Here is a 21,746-nt window from a genome sequence, read left to right on the forward strand (position 1 = left end):
TGCAATGTTGGCGTTTTACAAATAAAGGAGGATAATAATATGTGTATTACTGTATATGGGTTTGTAACTTCCATCATTGTGACTTTTAAAACATTGATTTGCTCAATCAACACCTAAATTCTTTAGTACTAGAAGTGTTGTCCAGAGCTGCTGGAATTGGTGTATTTGGACTGTATTTGGATTTACTCCAAGTGCTCCGGTTCCTCACCCATTACAAAAGCATGTTACTGACAAAATTAACCCTAATCTGTGTGTCTTTGGCATTGTGTTAGGGAATTTAAACTGTAAGTTGCATTGGATGGAACTGGTGAGGGGACTGGTGAGAATGCATACCTCCCAACGACCGTGATTTTCAAGGGGCATCCTGATTAGAGGACTGAAAAAAGGGTGGGGCTTAACAGGAAAGCCAGTGGAGTTGTATTCAAATGTGCCCATTTGTAGGCGGAGTTTGATGGAGTGGAGGCAGAATTAAGGTGTCCCGTTTCGTGATTCCCCTTTTTTATATCTTCACATAAAATTCCTTTCTTTAATCACATACCCTTTCATTTTAATTTATATTTCGCTAGGAAGAATAAACAATTAATATTTTGCTTTAATTTATCTTAATCAATTTATCGGAGTATGCTAAGAATCCCTCTCAACTACATTACATAATATTGATATTGCCGTGACTCTTGTTGAATGTTATTAGAGATATAGATTAGGTTTTTCAAAATCTCTAAATCGGAAAAGTTTAATGCTGCTTTTCCCAGGCCACATATCCAAAAACAAGATGTCCATCTCTGGCTCAGAGATTCGCTGCGCTTCTTAGTAAAGTAACTATAACACCAGTGAAGAAATTTGTTCACAAGTTTACAGCTATCTGTCATGTAACATGTCACAATTGTACTAGAGTGTGTCATGTGTGTTAGTTGGATGGGGTACGCAAGATGTTGTGCGGTGCTATTCACGACATGGGACTGTCTCAGACTGTCGGACATGTTTATCATGTCCTGATACGGTCATTGATGACCTGCGCCAAGAGGAGCAGAAGACAGAAAAGAAGATAGAAGAAAAGAACACCACAGAAGGAAGGCAGTGTGATAAGAGGGCACAGTGTCATAAGAGGGGCCAGTGTGATGAAAAGGGAACAGTGTGATGAAGTGGGATGCAGTGTGATGAAAGGGGAAGCAGTGAGATGAAAGGGGAAGCAGTGAGATGAAAGGGGAAGCAGTGAGATGAAAGGGGAAGAAGTGTGATGAAAGGGGAAGAAGTGTGATGAAAGGGGAAGCAGTGTGATGAAAGGGGAAGAAGTGTGATGAAAGGGGCACAGTGTGATAAAAAAGGAAACAGAGTGATGAGAGGGGCAGCAGTATATTGAAGGGGAGCAGTGTGATGAAACGGGCATACTGTGATGATGATGCCGCAGTGTGATGACGGGGGAGCAGTATGATGAAGGGGACAGCAGTGTGATGATGGGACAGATATAGCTGTTATTTGTTGCTGTTATTGTTGTGATTTTATAGCTATATAGTGTTTTACTTAAAATAAAGCGTACAACATACCTGAGCGACTTGTATCCTATAATACACCAATTTGTGACACATAAAGTAGTAGGACACAGGGCCTACAGGAGTCTGGACTGGAGAGGGGGAGGGGCCGTGAATGGAAAGGGCAGGAACCATGACTGGAGATGGGGAGCAGCCATGATTAATCTATAAACCGCTCCTCTAAAAGAAAAGTTTAGATCCAACCCTGCCCACCACCATCCTCTTTCTGAGCCAGTAATGGCTGAATTATACATATTTACAAATAAAAATTGACAAATACATTCTTACATACATGATAAAACTAGATTATACAGCAAATACAAAGAAGCTTTAGTAATAAAAAATAGAAATAAAAAGGCATGTGGTTTGACTATTCATATATTATGGACACTAGGCAATATATTTAATATAGATAACACATCTGTTTTTGTGAAAACCAAAGCCAAACTACTGTAGAACTCTATCTATGTTTCATATATTCACACACATCGTACTGTTCTACCCTTAAAAAAAAATACTGGGTCAACGTGTCTTATCATTTAATTAATCCTCACAATGTTTGTTATAGGATCTGATCTTTCCCTCACCTATACAAAGGTATAGCAATAAACTAATAAGCTGGAGGACATTTTCTATCCTTCTGGCACAATAACCTTTTTGGTACCTTTATTGAAAACAATAATCCGTACTTAACTTAACCGATCCCCTTTGAACTTTGAATAACCCTTTACCATAATTCAAGAAAGTACAATAAAAAGTACAATAAAGAAAATGCAATAAATTTAGCATTGTCCATTTGAACCATTCAAAGTTATTTACCAATATTAAAGAAACTGCGATAAATAACAATCTCAGCCAGTGGCTGGATCTAGTTAGAATGGACTCTGGAAATTAAATTATTTGCTCAGTAGTAAATGATTAGCATTAAATAAATGTTCTAGTAGAGGTAGCACTGCTCAACCTCTGCTCACATGAACAATGGACTTCGCCTGGTTAGGATCCCTGTTCCTGGCTTTGATCATCTCCTCTCTCATATACTCAACATGGAATATAATGTATGGGAGACGTAACCTGCCCCCAGGGCCAACACCCTTTCCCATTGTAGGGAATATCCTGCAGATAAAGAGAGGGAAGCTGGTCAAATCCTTAATGAAGGTCAGTTTTAAAAGGGAAAATTAACATACATTTGGGTGACCCTGCTGGGGATTTCAACTCAGTAATTTATAATCAAATATGTGGGTAGTGCTGTTGTTACTCCTGGAAAAATATCTGAAGGCAAACTCTACACAGTAAACCTACCAACTAGAAAAGGTGCTTCATTCACTGCATGCTTTGCATTGCATGCAGTGGCTGAACTACTGTGGGTGTATGGGCAGCGTCATTCCCGGTTGCCACCTTCCAAGACGCCCACTGTGGCCAGAATCACTCTCTACTCTAAAAAGTGTAGAGTGAAGTCCTCTTCTGAGCAGTTAGCATATGTGTGCATCTACTTCAGCTCTAAAGTGGCCCCCACTCTGCTACTTTCAGGGCCCGGGAGGTTATAGTGGCTCTTCTACCCCTCTTTGCAGACATTAAAGTTTTACACAGAAACTATTTACTTAGGTGCAGGATAAATACAAATAAAACTATAACCACCGTGGGGTAGCACGGTGGCCTAGTGGTTAGCACTTCTGCCTCACAGCACTGGGGTCATGAGTTCATTCCCGACCATGGCCTTATCTGTGTGGAGTTTGAATGTTCTCCACGTGTTTGCGTGGGTTATCTCCGGTTGCTCCGGTTTCCTCCCATCCTCCTAAAACATACTAATAGGTTAATTGGCTGCTATCAAATTGACCTTAGTCTCTCTCTGTCTGTCTGACTATGTGTTTCCCCGATAATAAGACCTACCCTTACTTTCCCAGTACGATCCAAAATTAGCCCTACCTCAAAAATAATCCCTAACTAAATCCCCATTTTGCCCGGTCCCTGCGCCACAATACAATGCCCCCAGCTCCGCCCCCCCCCCCCCCCCCCCGCAGGAAATGGATGCCGCTGTTAAAGATTTAACAGTGGCATCCAATCACAGCTGCAGCCTCTCACTGTCCCACACTGAGCGTGCACCCTCCCCTCGTTTTCTGTGAGCAGGAACTAATGTGAATAAGTTCTCTGTACAGTGCTGTGGGATTAGTGGCGCTATATAAATAAATGGTGATGATGATAATGATGATGATAACCACATAAAAACACATCTATAAGTATTAATAAAATAATAGAAAAAGGCTGCTGTGAAAAATGAAGGATTGCAAAACTATTCCCCTACTGAGAAAAAACCACTCTAATAGAGGATACAGAGCTCTAACTCTATTTGCTCAAAGAGAAAATCGGACAACACAAAATTATCTAAAATGCGAATTAATAGGCTAATAACCATACAACCAATAAAGTTAAAAATTAAAAACATTAGAATATAAAAGATTGCATATAGCAAACATATAATCCAAAAAGCATTTAATTCACAGGAGCTTCCTCCTTTATATAAGTATACTGTATTTAAACAAATAACTCTTAATTTATATATCAAAACATTTTGCAAATATAATTTCAACTATTAAGCCTCCTCTCTAATAAACACAGCAAGCTTCTTATTCTAAAACAGTATCATATATTTATTAGATATATTGTGCTCGTAGCTAGTGTCTTGAGACAGTTGTAACTTATTGATTATAATTAAAGCACTGAAATTACCAGCTCTTTCCATATAACAAAGATCTTTAAGTGTGTTCCAAAAAGTATGTTCCTCCATAAAATAAGATTTAAATCCGAAAGTCAGAAACTTGTTTTATTAACCAATCCTGGGAACAATCTCTTCAGGCCGAAGTAATCAAACCAGTGTAAGTACTTTAAATCATCTGCGTGTCCTCTTCTCACAAAGGTTAAGCCGCTGCTTAATTTAGTACCCAGAGCCAGGGATAGAGATTTAGGGGTCTACACATCAAGCTGATCAAGCATTTAAACCATGCGGAAACAGCTGTTTTTGCATGATTTAAGTTTAGTCGCTATGCATTAACTGCCTAACAGAGGAGATTTCACAGAAACTCCCTCCGTTTAGGCAAATACCGTGCAGCATTGCAGTCCCCATAGATTACTATGGGGAACTGTAAAGCTCAGCAATGCATGAAGCTTTGATAAGCTTTGCATTGTGCAGAAAGGTAACGCCATCTCAGGATGGCGTTACATGTAATTTCCTATGGGATTCTGCTGAAGCCTCTACATGGGCACAGCACTTCCTCCTTTCACCGGGACAGTGGATCCGATTGGAGGCTGTCCTGGTGATGACTTTAATTACCTTACAACTGACCTAAAGTTATGCATGTGCAAAATCACTCTGCAATAGGAACCGAAGGGGAGAGCAGGAAGGCTGCTGTGAGGTTAAAACAGCAAACACCATCTGCAGATGGCATTAGCCAAGGGTTTCAAGCTTTGGAGTTTGTTAAATTGCAGTCCCCATTGAAAATATTGGGACTGTGGTTTAATGCAATACTTAATCTAATGTCAGAGATATTGATCATATCGCCAGCATTAGGCTTTTTTTAGATAGCTAATTGACTTGCAAATACCTAAACCATGAGGGAAAAATCATTTCTGCATGGTTTATGACTTAATAAATAGGCCCCATGGACTTTTAATGATAACTTGTGTTTCATTATTATAAAAAATGTAAATAAATTAAATGTATCTCTAAAATCCAGCTGTAGAAAGCCTTTGCTGTTTCCCACTAAAATAGACGGACAAAGAGCATGAGGTCCACCTGTTGAAATAGAAGCCCACACCAGGCTAGGCAGGCTGTAATGGTTACACTGTAATAGGGAACCTGCGTAGGGTACCCCTGTTATAGTGGCATCCAGCAACAGCCTGGTTAGCATGTGACTGGAGTCCCCATGAGGGGGTGCAGAAAATATATGTATGACCCACCTTACCAAAGTCTATAAGTCCTGTGCTGAAAAGTGCTGTGACTCTTTCCAGAACACTTATGCTGTGGGTACTGTATTAATACAAAGAATGAGACCTTGGAGTGGCAACCCCAGGCATCCCAGTATAATGGGAATGGGGTGCCTAAGAACCATCCAACATTATAGTAAATAAGTAAATAATACATTGGAATGCAAGGGTTAAACATTTTTTTTTATTAATGGAATAAATCAAACAAATCAAATTAAATTGTAATTCAGTGTGAAATAAAACCCAAGACTGCTCCAGAGTCCCAGCAGGGATTGATTGTGTCGTCAATTGACCAACAAGGTCAAATGCCGCTCAACCAATCAAAAATGTTTTCCACATGCTTTATAAAACAAGATTCCTCCCATCTGAGGCATGTATGTTTGCATGGTAAATAGCAGAAATCTTCCATTTTCCCTGATAATGGTGCTAAAACAGGAAGTACTGCTCCATTAGAGTCTAGTCATGTAATGTGATAACTCTCACTTATTTAAAAATTAAATATGTAGATAATTCAGGGTTTCCATTCAGAATGAATTATCTATAATATAAATGCCTAGTGGTGTGTGTTAGTCTGTCTGTGTGTGTGTGTAAAAAATAAAACCAAGCTGCAATGCCACCTGCTGGGCGGAGTTATACACTGACCTACTAAATTCTTAGTGTGTGTGGGAAAAAAATTCAGAAAGGGCTGAAATTTGGTATACTAAGATGTTTTTAATTTGTTAATTTAATTTGTTAATTGTTAAAAGTGTTTATGAAGATTTTTTAAAAAAAATATATATTTCTTGAAGGAGAAGTGACAGTTGGGAGTGGTTGGTGGTTGCCGGGGGTGACAGTGGGGAGTGGTTGGTGGTTGCCGGGGGTGACAAAGTGAGAGGAGTGTGATACTCAGGACCACTGAGAGAGATCCCTGTGTCTGCATAGACATCTGGATAGATGTGGCGATGAAAATGAAGGATGAGGTGGCCTGGGCTATGGCCCAAATGCATGACAAGAACCTTTTTAACACCTTAAGTAGCTTGATTTGACTTGAATGCATAAGTATCATGCACGGGTTAACTTGTCTACTATATAAATGCCTAATGGCGTGTGTGGAAAAAAAAAACAAGCTGCAGCGCCACCTGCTGGGCAGAGTTATACACTGACCTTTATATTTCTTGAAGGAGAAGTGACAGTTGGGAGTGGTTGGTGCTTGCCGGGGGGTGACAGTGGGGAGTTTTTAACACCTTAAGTAGCTTAATGAAGGATGTGGCGATGAAGATGAAGGGTGAGGTGATGGAGAAAAATGATGAGGTGGTGACGTGGACAAAACCACGTTAAAAAAGGGCGCTTGCGTCGGGAAGTAACGCTCTTCCCCTGAGGAGGCCTGGGCTAGGCCCAAATGCATGACAAGAACCTTTTTAACACCTTAAGTAGCTTGATTTGACTAGAATGCATGAGTATCATGCACAGGTTAACTTGTGGAAATATATTTACTTAACATATATAAATTATTATTTAGGAAAACAAATTAGATTTTTTTAACTTCATTCCATATTGTAATGTATTTGACACTGAAATCTAGCTACACTGGTTTGAGAGGAGTCTCACAACATTACTCTGTGCTATTATTAAAGTTCATATTTACTGATTGGCTACATAATGACTAAGCCCTTCCCACTTCATACTTGCCAGACATGAGTAAGCTAAGCTGAATGTTTTAGCAGCCAAATACTATGACTGGCTACACTCGGTTATAGCCTCACCCACTTTCTTCCAAACACGTTGAGGAGTAACTAGATTTGAATTGATACAGTAGGTGTTGTGACCCTAGTCAAAAGCAGCAAAAATAAAGAGGAAACAAAATATATTTTCATTTTGTCAAACTCCCATTGTCCCATAGATTGTAAGCTTGCGAGCAGGGCCTTCTCAACTCTTTGTCTGTTTTACCCAGTTTGTTTATTAGTTTTCTATGTTTGTCCCCAATTGTAAAGTGCTACGGAATATGTTGGTGCTATATAAATAAATGATGATGATTTTTCCATAACATAATGTATGGCGCAAATGTAGCTCATAAGTTTCCCATCTTTATATTTTCCTTCAGTATAGAGAGAAATATGGCTCATTATATACTATTTATTTTGGCCACAATCCCATAATCGTCTTGTGTGGTTATGAGACTGTCAAAGAGGCATTAATTGACAGAGCAGAGGAATTTGGTGGTCGTGGAAGGCTTCCGACTCTTGATTCATTTGTCAAAGGATTTGGTGAGTTTCTTATGAAGTGATTACAGTTTTACATTTCATTTGCAGACATATGGTAAATAACACAATGACTAGATCTGGTAGAAGGTAAGCAGGAATTAGCACTTAAAACAGTTTTAGACTGGATGTGGATAGGTATGAAAAAACATTTTCAAAATAATCTTGTATGTTTGTAATTTAACCTTATAGCTTCTGTTTTATGAAATCCTACAACTAAAGCAAAGTGCCTGTACTAGAACTTTCTTGTGAACAGAACACATGCAGGGGATATCTCTTCTTCTACAAACCTGCAACCACACCTACTTCAATTATAATACACATCTTGTCACCATTCAACTGTTCATGAACCATAAATCAGATGGAAAAATAAAACTCTCCTCTCTCCTGTGTATGTCCTCCTCCAGTCCAATAGTTCTCCTTCCCATGCTCTGCTTCATCTTGCTTCATTAATTACTTTCTTCTGCATTCTTTCAGTCTCCTTCCTCATCAGGTTCTATTCCTCATCCTCTCCAGCTCCAAAACACTTCCCTCATCCACCGATTAAATTATGTGCCAACTCTATATCCTCTTCTAGGCTTCCAATCCCAACACTACTTTCCCACCCTCACTGTCCTACCTCTTTTGGCTAAATCCCTTCAGATCCCTTGCAGTGTGCGTGCTCCTGGAGCCCCACAATCTTAATCCTGTGGTCTGTTGCCCACACAACCTCCTTCTGCTTACTATATACACCTCCAGCACAGCATTCTCCTGCTGTCTGACTCTATGTTACTATTTTGATTGACTAACTACTACGGAAATAAATTCTCACTCATTCTTTCGTGCACCCCTTCCATGTTCACACTGTTTGTTGGTTTCACTAACTGTTCATTGGCTCTTCCACTCTGGGGGACACTGCTACCATGGGGTTGCCTGAGGGAGTTTGCAGTTGGCACTTAAGTAGTTAATAACTAAACTTGCTGCTGACTGCTACCCTCTGCAACCCCATATTTCTCAATTTTGTTTAAGTACCCAAGGAGTTGGGCTGTGTTTAGTACTGCTTGACAATACTTCCTGTTTAGTTTCGATTTTATTATCTTTCTTTTAGTTGCAAACATTTTAGTAGTGTTAGGTGGGAATAAAAGTTAGTTAACATTTTTCCTCCTAGGTCTTTAATGAATCAATGTTGTGGGTTTTGTTTGTATTAAAAAAATGAAGACAAGAAGAATCTTGAGTATCGCGGGGGCAGTGACAGCGCTATGCGACTGTCACTGCAGTGTCCCGACAGGTCCAGCACTGCCACGGGCAGAGAGCGCTGCACTCTGTTTGAGGACCCGACATGTTGGGAGATACCAAGTCCCCCACTGAGGTGGAGTGGGGGCTTGGATCTCACAGAGACCGAATGGAAGGTGTAGGAGCAGTGTGAGATATTCCCGAGTGGGTAGTGATGCAGGACTCAACGCAGTGTGGCAGTCTGTGTTAATTAAGGCTCTTCCCTGGGCGTGTGATCCATCGGACAGCGAGGAGTGAGTGTGAGACTCTATGGGATCCTGTGATGCTGACGGGGAATCTAAAAGATCCTTAGAGACTTTTCCTTTTTCAGGTTCGGTCCTCTTTGGTCCTCAATTGGGTAACACGATCAGTCAGACTATCGGAGGTAATAGCACTATTTTCCCTGTGAACCCTCTTAAGCCTAGGATCCCTTGATTTGGTTCCTTTCGCAGTCTTTTCGTGGTATCTCGGCCTCAAGGGGACAGCCTTCAATTAGAGGCAGACCGCTTGCCCTCACGGGACAATCCCAGAAGAGAAGAGGTTCCTATTCTAAGAGACTTCCATCTACCAAGACCTCTGACAAGACATCCGCATGAAGGGACTCCCCCTCTCTATTGTGGGGGGTCGCCTTCAGTTGTTCAAAGATCAGTGGGGAGCGTCCACCAGGGGTGGTTGGATCTTGGGAATAATATCCAGAAGATATTTCATACACATCAAGGGTCTTGCTCCACAATGATTCTTCCAGGCTCCATTGCCTCGCAATTTGATCAAGAGAAGGGCGATGCTTCAATCAAGATCAGAAAGGCAGGGGTCTTTACTCAAACCTGTTTTTAGTTCCCAAACAGGGCGGGTCGTTTCGGCTGATTCTAAACCTCAAAAGTCTCAATCTTCATCTACGGGTGACCAAATTTTGCATGGAATCAGTTCGCTTGGTGATCAACAGGTTGAAAACCCTGAAGTTTCTGGTGTCTATAGACATCTGGTATTCACGTCCCTATTTGGGAGGGCTATCAGTCCCTGCTTCGATTCACCATAGGGAGTTATCATTTTAATTTTGGGCACTTCCCTTCGGTCTTTCTGCGGTGCCCAGAATATTTACGAAGATTAAGGGCAGTTCTTAGGACTATGCCTTAATTTTTACCAAAGGTGGTCTCAGGTTTCCATCTAAACCAGGAGATAGTGGTTCCGGCCTTTCGGGAAGGACTGTCTCCTTCTGGGCTGCCTTCTTCTTCTTCTTCTTCTTCTGTGGGTCTGGATATTGTCAAAGTCTTTAAGGTTTATGTGTAGAGGACTTCTGCTTGTCTCTTTTTGTGTTTTACGATTCCTTTACGAGAGGGTGATTTGTGCCATTTTTCTTGGGACTTTAGTATTACTGAGAAATATGGGGTTGCAGAGGGGAGGAGTCAGCAGCAAGTTTAGTTATTAACTATTTAAGGGCATACTCCAAGCGCCCTCAGACAACCCCATGGTAGCAGTGTCCCACAGATGGAATCGGAGAAAGAGATTTAACGTAAGTACAAAAATCCTCTTTTATTAAATGTCTTGCATTTCCACTGTCTCTTTCAAATTGGCCCACCAACATTTGCTTGTTTTACTTTGTTTATGGCTATGTCTCCATAACAATATGCACACTCATCCAGTTTGTTAGTGTGTTAGTATGGAACTACCTCTAGGAGGTAGTTAGCATCAGTAACACTAGTTGTTGTTAATCATTTCATTTTAATGCACAGGTTTTTTTTTATATCTTTTACTCCTGAAAATGGATATTATTAGTAATACCACACTACACAAGTTGTAGAATACAATCATTAGTACCTAAAGCAGCAGTGCAGTATTCTTTTGTGTGCTTATTTTTTACTTTATGCGCTCCCTTTCCTTTATCCTTTCAAACACACCTTGAAAATCAATAGAGCTGAATAAGAAATTGTTACACAATAATTAATGATAAGATTAAAATAAAAAATACAAATAAAATAAAACAAGGAGTGGTCAGGAAAACACTATCCACCCCAGGAATTTTTTTTATTATTGTAGTAAGCTGAAAAAAACCCTGCCATTGGTGCAGCAGGTACTGTACACTGGGGGCCATGGAGATAATGGGAACTGCCGCATGGCAGATGCAGAGGGTCGGGGCCCCCGGTTCCCTCCTCCCCACTTCCCTGCATCTGGGCTCACAGCTCACTAGTTCCGCCTCTGGAATGAAGCATATATTACTCACGTGAATGCCATTGGCCAGCATCGCTTTATGCTAGTCCCCCTCCAACTGTCTGTGTACGATCTCCACAATACCCCCTAGCATAGGCGACAGCTATGTGGGTGCAGTGGTTGCTTGTGCACACCCAATTTTGGTGCTGCCACTAACGATGTCCATGTATGGTATTTTTCAGACAGGGTAACATGAGCCTTCCTAATCTTTTTAAAAAGTTGACTCCTATGTCCCCTAGAACAGACTAAATGCGACTCCTGGGTATGGCAAACTTCTCACCCTTTCAACAACTGCTACGTCCCTGACCCCATGCCAAACCTCCCTAGAATCAGTCGTCTGGTACTTCTAGTTTTTGCTTGAAGGGTTAAATATAGCAGCATCTGCATCTGAATAAGAGTTTTGTTTGTACACAAACAGCTAAACAAGAAAATACAAACATTCACCTTATTGGGGACAAAAGACAGAAGACCAGAGCAAGTATATCAATCTCGATACCCAGGAGAATCTAAACTGTTGCTAGGCCAATTGTTTTTCTCTTCCCTTCAAGAGAACACTTAACTTAAAAGCAAAATATCAGCAACCTAACAAATGGAAGCAGTCTTTATGAACTGGCAATAGACAAAAAGTAGATTCAATATCATACTTACAATGTGGACAATACTACATCCTTTTTTTCTAAACTCATTGTTGACTAAACCCTCTTTGGCATAAAATAAGTCATTAAGAGCAATTTACCAGTCTCCTATTGGTAGCAAACCAAAGGGAACATCCACAAGTTGGGGTACGGATTTGATCTTTAGGGAACATCTACTGCATGAAAACTCATTTCAGCTTATTAGTATGTAAAATGAAAATGTGCCTTGTTGCTTTTAACAAAACCTCCATTTCAAGTTAACTGCTGAAATTGCTTTTTAAATGCCTTCCTCTTATTTTACAACATTAAATTTTATACCACAAAATAAAGACCTATTAACCCAATGTGAGGTTTCAATTACAAAATATATTACAACATTTTTGGGACCCCCTATGCCCAGGTTTTCATAGGAATGTCCCTGTATCTGGAAACCTTGCTGTCTTATTTACTTAGATTTCTGACACTTAGAAAACACTTTTCTTTTTCAGTACTCCGTCACTTGGTCGGTTACATGCACCTGAGAAATGTCTTGTGTTGCACTTTCAGGGGTAGTTTTTGGCAATGGGAAGAGGTGGATGGACCTACGCAGATTTTCCCTTACAACCCTAAGAAACTTCGGGATGGGAAAGAAAACCATTGAAGAGAGGATCCAAGAAGAGGCTAGTTTCCTGGTGGCAGAGATCAGATCACAGACAGGTATTTAGACATATAGGAGAGTCTCAAGTGGATGTTAATTATTTTTTTTAAGAACAGAGAGAAGCATTCCTGCACCACCCAAATTTTGCTATGTGGCCCGGCATTGTGATATACTTTCCTGTGACAGTCTTGTTTTTCTTACTGTTATGGATCATTTTAAAAAATGAGAATGTGCAAACCAAATAGTACAAATGCTTCTACCAGATGCTTTATGGTGAATTGCATTCATTTGTAGGGCCACGGTTACTGTGTTTGCTGGGGTGGAGAGGAGGAATGAAGCGGATCAAAGGTGTCCGTTTTCTAAGTGTGGATTAGGTGCAAGAATGTCTTTAGTTTACCACTGAAAAGGAAAATAAAAATGTTATTTTACCTAACAGGATGGGTTAATTTATCAAGGACTTTCAGTGTGGAATGGTACACAGGCTCTTTTCTCACTGCAAAAGGACTCAGGGGTGCTGTAAATTTGGTCTTGTCCCCTACACTGGAATGCAGGGCTGTAACTAGGGCTGTGCGAGAGGGGTGACCGCCCAGGGCACAATGCTGAAGGGGGCACAGTTTATAAATATTTTATGTTCATTTGGTTGAAATTGAGGTCTGGGGGGGGGGGGGGGGGGCGACAGTTTTGCTTCTCGCCCCGGGTGCTAACATGTTATGGTACGATTCTGATGGATTGCATTTTGCATATTTTGCACATTACACATTTATGGAAAAAAACAACATCCCTGAAGTCGTCTCACATCTCATTATTAATTTATAAAATAAATGAGGTTAAACCGAAAGGTATTCTAGGAGAGGAAAGTAGATGATCCCCGCTTTCCATTACTGTCCCACTATGCTATTCTATTCCTGTAAACCTGTTCAATGACACAGAAGCCCATCAATGGATAGTCATTATGGAGAGGTCACCAAACACCAAAAATATATTACACAATAAATAAGGTATTACAAATTGAAACATGTAAACTTATCTCCCAATAGTACCTTACTACATCATTTAAGTTGTCAGGAACAAGCACAGAAATTTGAAGGGGGATTTCCAAATGTAAAAGGAATAGTAGATTGGCAACTATCATGCAATTTTCATGGACAGAATTCCATTTTTTATTTTTGTCAAATGATTATCAATGCATCCAAATGTATTGATTTGCATCGGTCCAGGGCCAGAATAATGGCCAAATGGACCTGGGACTGAAAATGATAAAGGGCCTATTGTGAGAAGTGCCAGCCCACCGGAGGTGTGGTCAGTGATGTGTGGGTGTGGCCAGACCATGTGTGCGTGGTCAGCATCATGGAGGGCACAGCTTTCACTTTCCTCCATGCACCTACATCTCCCTTCCATCTTCCCTTATGTAAAGAGTGCACCACCAACTGGTTCACACAGCAAATATGTAAAGTGAAGAGTGGAAATGCATCCCAGCTGACCCCCATGTTGGGACAAGATCCTGGCTAATCAGGATAGTCCCCTAAAATCAGGACTAGCTTGATGGAATCGGCACAGTTGAGAGGTAAAGGTATGTTATTTTATTGACCATTGAAGACAAAAATATAAACAATGGGTGATGTACAAGAAAATGCAATTTTTTCATGTTTTTAACACTGAAGAAATTACAGGCTGCTGAAAACTTAATAGTAAAAATAAAGAGAGAGTATGTGTGTGTATATATATATATATATATATATATATATATATATATATATATACATACCCTATCTCCTCCCGGTCCCTCTCCCCACTCTTCAACTTCCTCCAATTGTGTCTGTTTCTTTCACCCACCCTTAGGATGTAAGCTCGAATGAGCAGGGCCTTCTTCCCTCTTGTCTCCATACCTGTTCTTCTACTCCGCCTCTACTGCATTAACCTAACTGGAGTTTCTGAAGCATTGGTATTTTTGTTTATTGTTCTGTACTGTTATACCCTGTATAGTCTACTGTTTGCTTTGTGTACGGCGCTGCGGAAATCTTGTGGCGCCTAACAAATAAATGATAATAATAATAATAATAATATATATCTATATCTACATATATATATATATATATATATATATATATATATATATATATATATATATATATACATACTCTCTATAGAGAGAGTATGTGTGTGTGTGTGTGTATATATATATATATATATATATATATATATATATATATAATCACCCCAAACCCCCCTCCCTGCGCCAGGTGCCCTCACAAAAAAAGAATAAGAAGCTATTTTTTTTATTTTATTTCTGGCTGGCAGGCCCTATTTCTGTGGAGAAGCCTGGGACTGCAGCCCCATCAGGCCCTTTGTTAATCCAGCCCTGCATGGGGCTGTCTTTATCCACAACACCTGAAGGTAATAGGGCATAGCAATTTATTTGCCTGGTTAACCCTTTCAGTGCTATATATGGACACATTGGCATAACTAGTATTTTTAGTGTGTTACCGGACAGTACATGTAATGCAACAAATTCAAAAATAATCAAAAAAGATATGGGGAAAAATCCAACTATCTAAATTAATTATCTTTTTTTGTTGTTGATACAGAAAAATCCATTGACCCATCTACTCTCCTAATGCAGTGTGTCTCAAACATCATCTGCTCCATAGTTTTTGGAAATCGATTTGAATATGATGATGAGAGTTTTCAGAAGCTTCTGACCATGTTACATGTTGCAACCAAGGATATGAGCAGCACCTGGGGACAGGTGAGTGGTGCTAGTATTAGAGTGTTCTATGGAAGATTATTGTCTAGATACATTCTCTGGAGTGGAATTTTAAAGTTGTGTTTTTTTTTATCAATAATGATTTTATTAAAGTTTTTTCATTTGGTTACATGGTAAACACAAGAACAAAGAAAACAAAAAGACAAACATTATAATTCACAAGGGAGGGAAGGGGGGCGACAATGGGGAAGGGAAGAAAGGAAGGCAGTACATATTAATACAAGTCAATAGCATAAAACAGTATCAAGCACAACAATTTACAGTCTTAACATAACATTTGAAATGCAGCAAAGATGGTGGATAAACGCCCTTGGGTATTACTGTGAGGGGTTACGCTTAGCACCCCCAGAGGCGGACAGGGCTACGGGCTTGGAGGCATAATGATTCCATGGAAACCATTTGATATGAGGAGAGGAGGCAGAGGAGGATTAAGGGACTCCCAACGTTTCCATGTCACAACTTAACTGAACCTTAGAAATTATCTTGGCTACAGAGGGCAGCATAGCTGATTTCCAGGCTTGGGCGATCACCGCCCGGGTAGCTATAAAGATGTGGCCTATGAGAAGGTCAGCCAGTGGAAATGCGATATTAAGGCCTCTCTCGAGGTCAACCCAGGATTTAAGGGAACCTGGGAGAGACCAGTCTCGGATCTGAGCTAGGATGGCCGCTCAAATACCGCCTGGTATTTGACAAAGTCTGGTAAAGCCAAGCCCCCATTCTTTTTTGAGCATGTCATAGTTGTGTGAGCTAACTTAGGCGGTTTCCCCTTCCATATATAAGAGGTAAGTAGGTTACGTATGGAGTGGAATTTTAAAACAGAATATTATCTTTATGTCATAACTGGGAATACTTGACAAATAGAATTTAGCCAGAAAATACCTCCCATCCTCTGATCTATAAGCTTTGCCTCTCCTATACTGAACAAAGCCTAGGCTTCGGGTAGATCTACTGAAAGTCAATTTTCAGAAATAATGATAGAAAGCTCTATTTTGTAGACATTTAAAAAAATATATCACCAAATTTTTCCATACCTTCCCAAAAACAACCAACATATCAAACTACGCTACTACAATAACCCATTCCTAAATGTTAAGTAATGATCAGGGGAAATATATAAAATATTGATTTACTAAATTGATGTGGAAACAACCAAAATGGCTTCACTGGTTTAAGACATTTGGGGGTATATTTACTAAGCTGCGGGTTTGAAAAAGTGGGGATGTTGCCTATAGCAACCAATCAGATTCTAGCTTTCATTTATTTAGTACTTTCTACAAAATGACAGCTAGAATCTGATTGGTTGCTATAGGCAACATCCCCACTTTTTCAAACCCGCAGCTTAGTAAATCTAAACATGCTGGGCTGGTTTCCACTATAACAAGGAGACCACAAGTGTGAAGTACCCATGCAATAGTGAAAATCAGCCACAGGCTGGTCAGAGCAGGGATTGTGAGTACCCAGCTTTTCAGAGACTACCAGCCATGTGCTGAAAAGGGGCACTTCCTGGGCTGTGGGATTCAGGGTAAGTAACAAGATTGGAACTCCTGGAGTGGCAACTTTGCCACCCCAGTATAATGGTAATAGATTACTCAGACCATTACCCAATATACAAAAAATTTAAAAATAAGTATCCTCCAAACCTTTGTTTACCACTCTGTTAAATATGAAATGAATTGTTTCTGCTTGATCCATCGCAGTCCAAATGGGAAATTAAGTGTGTTCTTTACCGACAACCAAGCCAATCAAAGTGTTTATGACCATATTATTATTATTATTGATTATTATTATTTTTATTATTATTATTATTATTTATCACAGAGCATTGTAAATTCAGGAGTTCTCAACACAAGCAGATTACTTAATACATGAAACAGAAGGCAAAGCTGGTCCTGCCCAAATCAGTTTACAGTCTAGAAGGTGGAGGAAACAATTGATACATAAGGTAGTGGACTAACAATCGTTGTTGCTGGTGGGGAAAGTGTGCGTGGCTAGTGCAAAGCAGAAGCATTATTAATCACCAATGTTAAAGCAGCCATTGGTGTCTGGCATTTTTTGTGAAGATACTGGTGATGTGGTATGGTTGAAACCAGGATAGACAGGGTATGATGGAGACACGTAAGATGACAAAGTCATTGAATAAAGATTACCAAGTTATTGTAAGAGGGTCAGCTGTTGACAACCTTGTCTATCCTTCACCATTTGGATAGCCTAAACATGCTTCCTGTACTGGTTCTGTAGAAGGCTTTCATTTTTGTGCTGAATGAACACTATTGGGGTTATCCACCTGCTGGAGTAAATTTGTGTAGCTCAGATTTTTCCTTAGCATCATGCTTGCTGGAAACAGAGCCAGTCCACTTGTTCCCCATGCTTGCCGGCACCAGAGAGGCAGTGGAGATCACAAAAAGAGGAACAGAAATGACAACAGCAAGGACAGTTGAGCTAAATGAATCCAACAGCTGAACTGAGATGTTATTCAGTAGATCTAATAAACAACACTATCCATGTAATGAATCTTCAGCACTTCTGTGCAAATTTCCACTGTTGTTTTTTTATGTTATATATTTGTGATAGATGATTATAAAGGAGGTAGGGGACAGAGCTGATTTAAAGTTCATCATTCGCTAACTGCTGTCCTCTCACATGGTATAGACTATGACTGATTAAAACAGAACTGTTTATTTAATATTTAATAAAGTGGTAAACAAGAGTTTGAGGTAATCTTTTATTCAATTGCAATTTATTGTAAAATTGTGTTTGTGTATATTTCCTTATTATTACTCATTTGATTTGACTTGCAGAGGTCTTAGGGATCTATTCCAATGAGCCCATTCCTTTTAATGTGGTTTCAATAAATAGTTCACTGTCTGGAAAAAAAAACCCTTTAAAATAAATCTGCCATTGAAATTAATTGGAATGTTTTTTTCTAAACATTCTGGTGAAATCACATTTTTTAAAACCCATGAATTCTACATAAAATTGTTGATTAAAAAATTAGAGAATTTGGAAAATGAGTTCATTTTTTTTCTAAGATTGGTTTTCTGTATCTTGTCTACATTGGAGAAATGTTACATGTTCTTTATTCAGTTGCAGGGCATGCTTCCAGTAGTGATGAACTATGTTCCAGGTCCTCACAAGAGAATAAACGCACACCTCAGTAGGCTTAGCAACTTTATCTTGGAAAGAATAAAGATGAACCAGGAGACACTTGATCCCAATTCACCCAGAGATTATATTGACTGTTTCCTCATCAAACAGCAACAGGTATCTGATATAGGTACATTTTCTCAGTAAATGTTCCCTATGGATCGCATCTCAAAACCATGTCATCATGTTATTATTATTATCTGACATAGTTTCTTCTGTGCATTTGAGCTGTCTTTAAACCATCAGGCAGAAATATAATTATGTCCATAGCATGTCATTGCATCACCAGAAAATTTATATCACTACTTTCCCATTTTTGTCACTTTGTTCTATGGCTTCATGATTCTCAGAGCAACCATTATGATCACAGACCTGCCAGACAAATCATTATATCAAGCTTAATGATCTTACGCTGTTATTAAATTTCTTCTTCTGGTCCCCATAGCATTTGTATTCCACCCTATAGCATTGCATTGGCGAATATATAGCTTCATATTAACACTGCATAGTCACTAAGGTCTACATTTGCGCTTTCACTGGGCTACTGCCTCCTGCATCGTTGTTCTCAGTCACTGATGTCTATGTTACAGGTTGTTGCAGAAAGAGTTACTCTCTAACCAATGAAAGCATTGCTCTGTAGTAACAGTGCCTTTATAAGGGTCTGATAACATGTTTTACCTTGGCTGCAAATGGTGAGTGGGGCTTTACATGCAGTCCAAAACTGTGATTAAGGGGTCATTTTGAGGATTGCAATAAAATCTACCAAGCTCATCCTATTATAATTGGTGGGTTTTCTAGAAGAGGTACAGAGGGAAACCCACTGCAGCATCACATGGTCAAATGTGTGCGCACGTTGTGACATTATATCGTGAATGCACAAGCATCCCTTTGGTGATGAGCACTAACAATGTCAAGAATAGGGGGAGGCTCTTTCATATTTCCTTATCTTTGTTTGAGAAAAACTTGAGAGTACCCTTGTTTAGGAGGGGGAAATGGGGCACCTATGTTTATAAGAGGACAGTTTCCTCTTCCAAACTCAGATGCCCTCTTTTTCTTTTATTCTTGTTTGGTGGTCAATAACAATCGCCAAGCACCAAATCCCACAATATTTAAGTTAATGCAACAGTGGTGGATCTTTGGTGGATATGCAGGGACACCCACATTTGAAAAATAGAAGTTTTGCTTTTTATTTATTATTCTGTTGAGCACTCATGATAATACAGACAAATGAACACAGATTTATGTAAATGAAAGTATTAGGTGCATATTTGTACCCCTGGTGACCCTTTGCACTCAGTCAAACAATATAAATCGGGTATCACTCCCTCTTTTTTCAACTGTCTGCCGAACTTTAATTTACAAATTGTATGAAAAATGTAAAAACCTTTCAGCTTTTTTGCATTCTAGTGACCTCTATACAATATAGAGAGCATATTAATATATAATATATAAGACAGACAACATTCATGTCTCCTCTATACAATACAGAGGACATTATAGTGATGATTGTGCAATGCAGAGGGTTCTCATCAGGGGAGGGCTTGCACATTTTAGCCCGGGGAGCTAGATTCAACTCAGCAGCCTATTTGGAATAACTTAAAGGGAAAAAATGCAGGTGGCCCAGTGACCCAGCAAAAGGTAGCCAGTTATGGGAGCAGCCGGGGGGGGGCAGTTGCCCCCCTGCCCCCAAACCCAGCCTACCCCTGGATTTCATGACAAATAGTCAAAACACAATGCATATTTGTAACTCTTCTTCAATGCCAACTCTTTGCTGTGGGTCACTATAAAATGCAGATGCCTGAATATTTATTGGCATTAAAAAGCAAGTCCCTTAAATCACTGGTGTTGTTACAGTACAGATCCCTAAAATCTCTGGTGGTTTTTGTCTACAAACCCAGATCTATGGTGACTTTACTAATCAGATCCCAAATCTATGGCGGCTTTAAAATATGCCCCCTCCCCAATCTCTTATGGTGATAAAATGAATTATTTACCACTCCTTCAGTACCATGCTGTCTCACAGCTAGCTGGAGGACAAGCTTGGCTGTGCAGGGGTGCTTACAAACCTAGTAGATGGCTTTCAATGTGCTTAGAGCTGTCTACTAGGTGTGACAGAAACCATTATGCCAAGTCCAGATGTTGCCAAAAAACAGACAGAGGATGCTCCCTAACCACTGAGATTATGTTTAAAATACTTTGAAGTTTATTAATATACCTTACATGTAGCTAGACATATACCATTACCCAATTATTCTGCACTATATAATGCTCAGTTCTCTCAGGAATCACTAATAATATTAAAATATTCAAATATTAATATGAACCTCTTAATAAATGATATCTTAACATTCCATCTTAACTTATCATTTGCTTGTCATTTGTTAATATTAGTCTTCCCTAAGGTAAGTTGTTAAAGAACAATTATAAGGGGAAAAAAAGGAAAATAAATAATGTATTTGTTACCCATTCAACAGTATTGCCTTAGGCATGAGCCTAGTTTGCAAGTGTTAAAGTTACAATCCCACATTGTACTTTTCATTGTTGGACTAGAAGGACCCAACAGAGGAATGTAATAGTAGGGGGCCATTAAATAGATTGTGTGCCAACACAGAAGGGCAATGCCAGCCAAAAGAAGATATGTGGTCAGCCCAAGGAAGACATAGCTAGCACCATAGTGTAGTATACAAAGAAAACGTGTACCTTATATATAAGTCCAAATTAACATGCATAATGTAAAAGAATTACAGATATGAAAGGACTTCTTTTCTCATCAGCGGTGATGAGCTACAGCGTTGTCAGTGTAATCAATAAGTACCAAAGGAAAAAATAAATTGTATTAATTTAATGTTTAAGTAGAACATCTTTTATATATATATATATATATATATATATATATATATATATATATATATATATATATGAGTTACATGTTGTTAAATATTGTGCAACTGCAAGGCTAATTTTTAACAGTAAAAATACATTTTGAATATTAAAACACATAACATGCACTTACCTAAATAAAAGCATATTAATTTTTCTTTACTTTCTTTCTTTTCTTTCTCTTTATATTTTTTTTCTGTTTCTGGTTTTTCTGTTCTCATTGAAGTATATGGTTACTGTGGGCACAGGTTACTATCTATGCAGCCGTGTTACTCACAATCACAATACACTACTCTCGAAGGATCAATGCAGTGGTATAAATGACACGCCTGCATAGGATGTGCATGGGTGTCTCATAGCCACATAAAGTATAACTAGGCCACCAGATGCAGCCCAGATCATTCAACCGAGGCTTGGCTGGGCTCTCGGCATTGAGGTTCCTTGGGATTTTCCTGGTGTACTGATGGGCCATGAAGACAGTAAAAC

General features: G+C 39.4%; 1 protein-coding gene across 1 annotated transcript in view; it reads left to right on the forward strand.

Annotated features, from left to right (window-relative positions):
• Window positions 1-2,505: 2,505 nt before the first annotated feature.
• Window positions 2,506-21,746, forward strand: part of LOC142102244 (cytochrome P450 2G1-like) — a 31,220-nt gene continuing 11,979 nt past the window's right edge. Inside the window, exons 1-5 of the mRNA XM_075186979.1 lie at window positions 2,506-2,684; window positions 7,588-7,750; window positions 12,382-12,531; window positions 15,058-15,218; window positions 18,321-18,497. Of these exons, the coding sequence (XP_075043080.1) occupies window positions 2,508-2,684; window positions 7,588-7,750; window positions 12,382-12,531; window positions 15,058-15,218; window positions 18,321-18,497 (828 nt within the window). The 5' untranslated portion in view covers window positions 2,506-2,507. The remainder of the gene's footprint in view (window positions 2,685-7,587; window positions 7,751-12,381; window positions 12,532-15,057; window positions 15,219-18,320; window positions 18,498-21,746) is intronic.

This window comes from Mixophyes fleayi, chromosome 9 (assembly GCF_038048845.1).
Source record: "Mixophyes fleayi isolate aMixFle1 chromosome 9, aMixFle1.hap1, whole genome shotgun sequence".
Lineage (NCBI taxonomy): Eukaryota > Metazoa > Chordata > Amphibia > Anura > Limnodynastidae > Mixophyes > Mixophyes fleayi.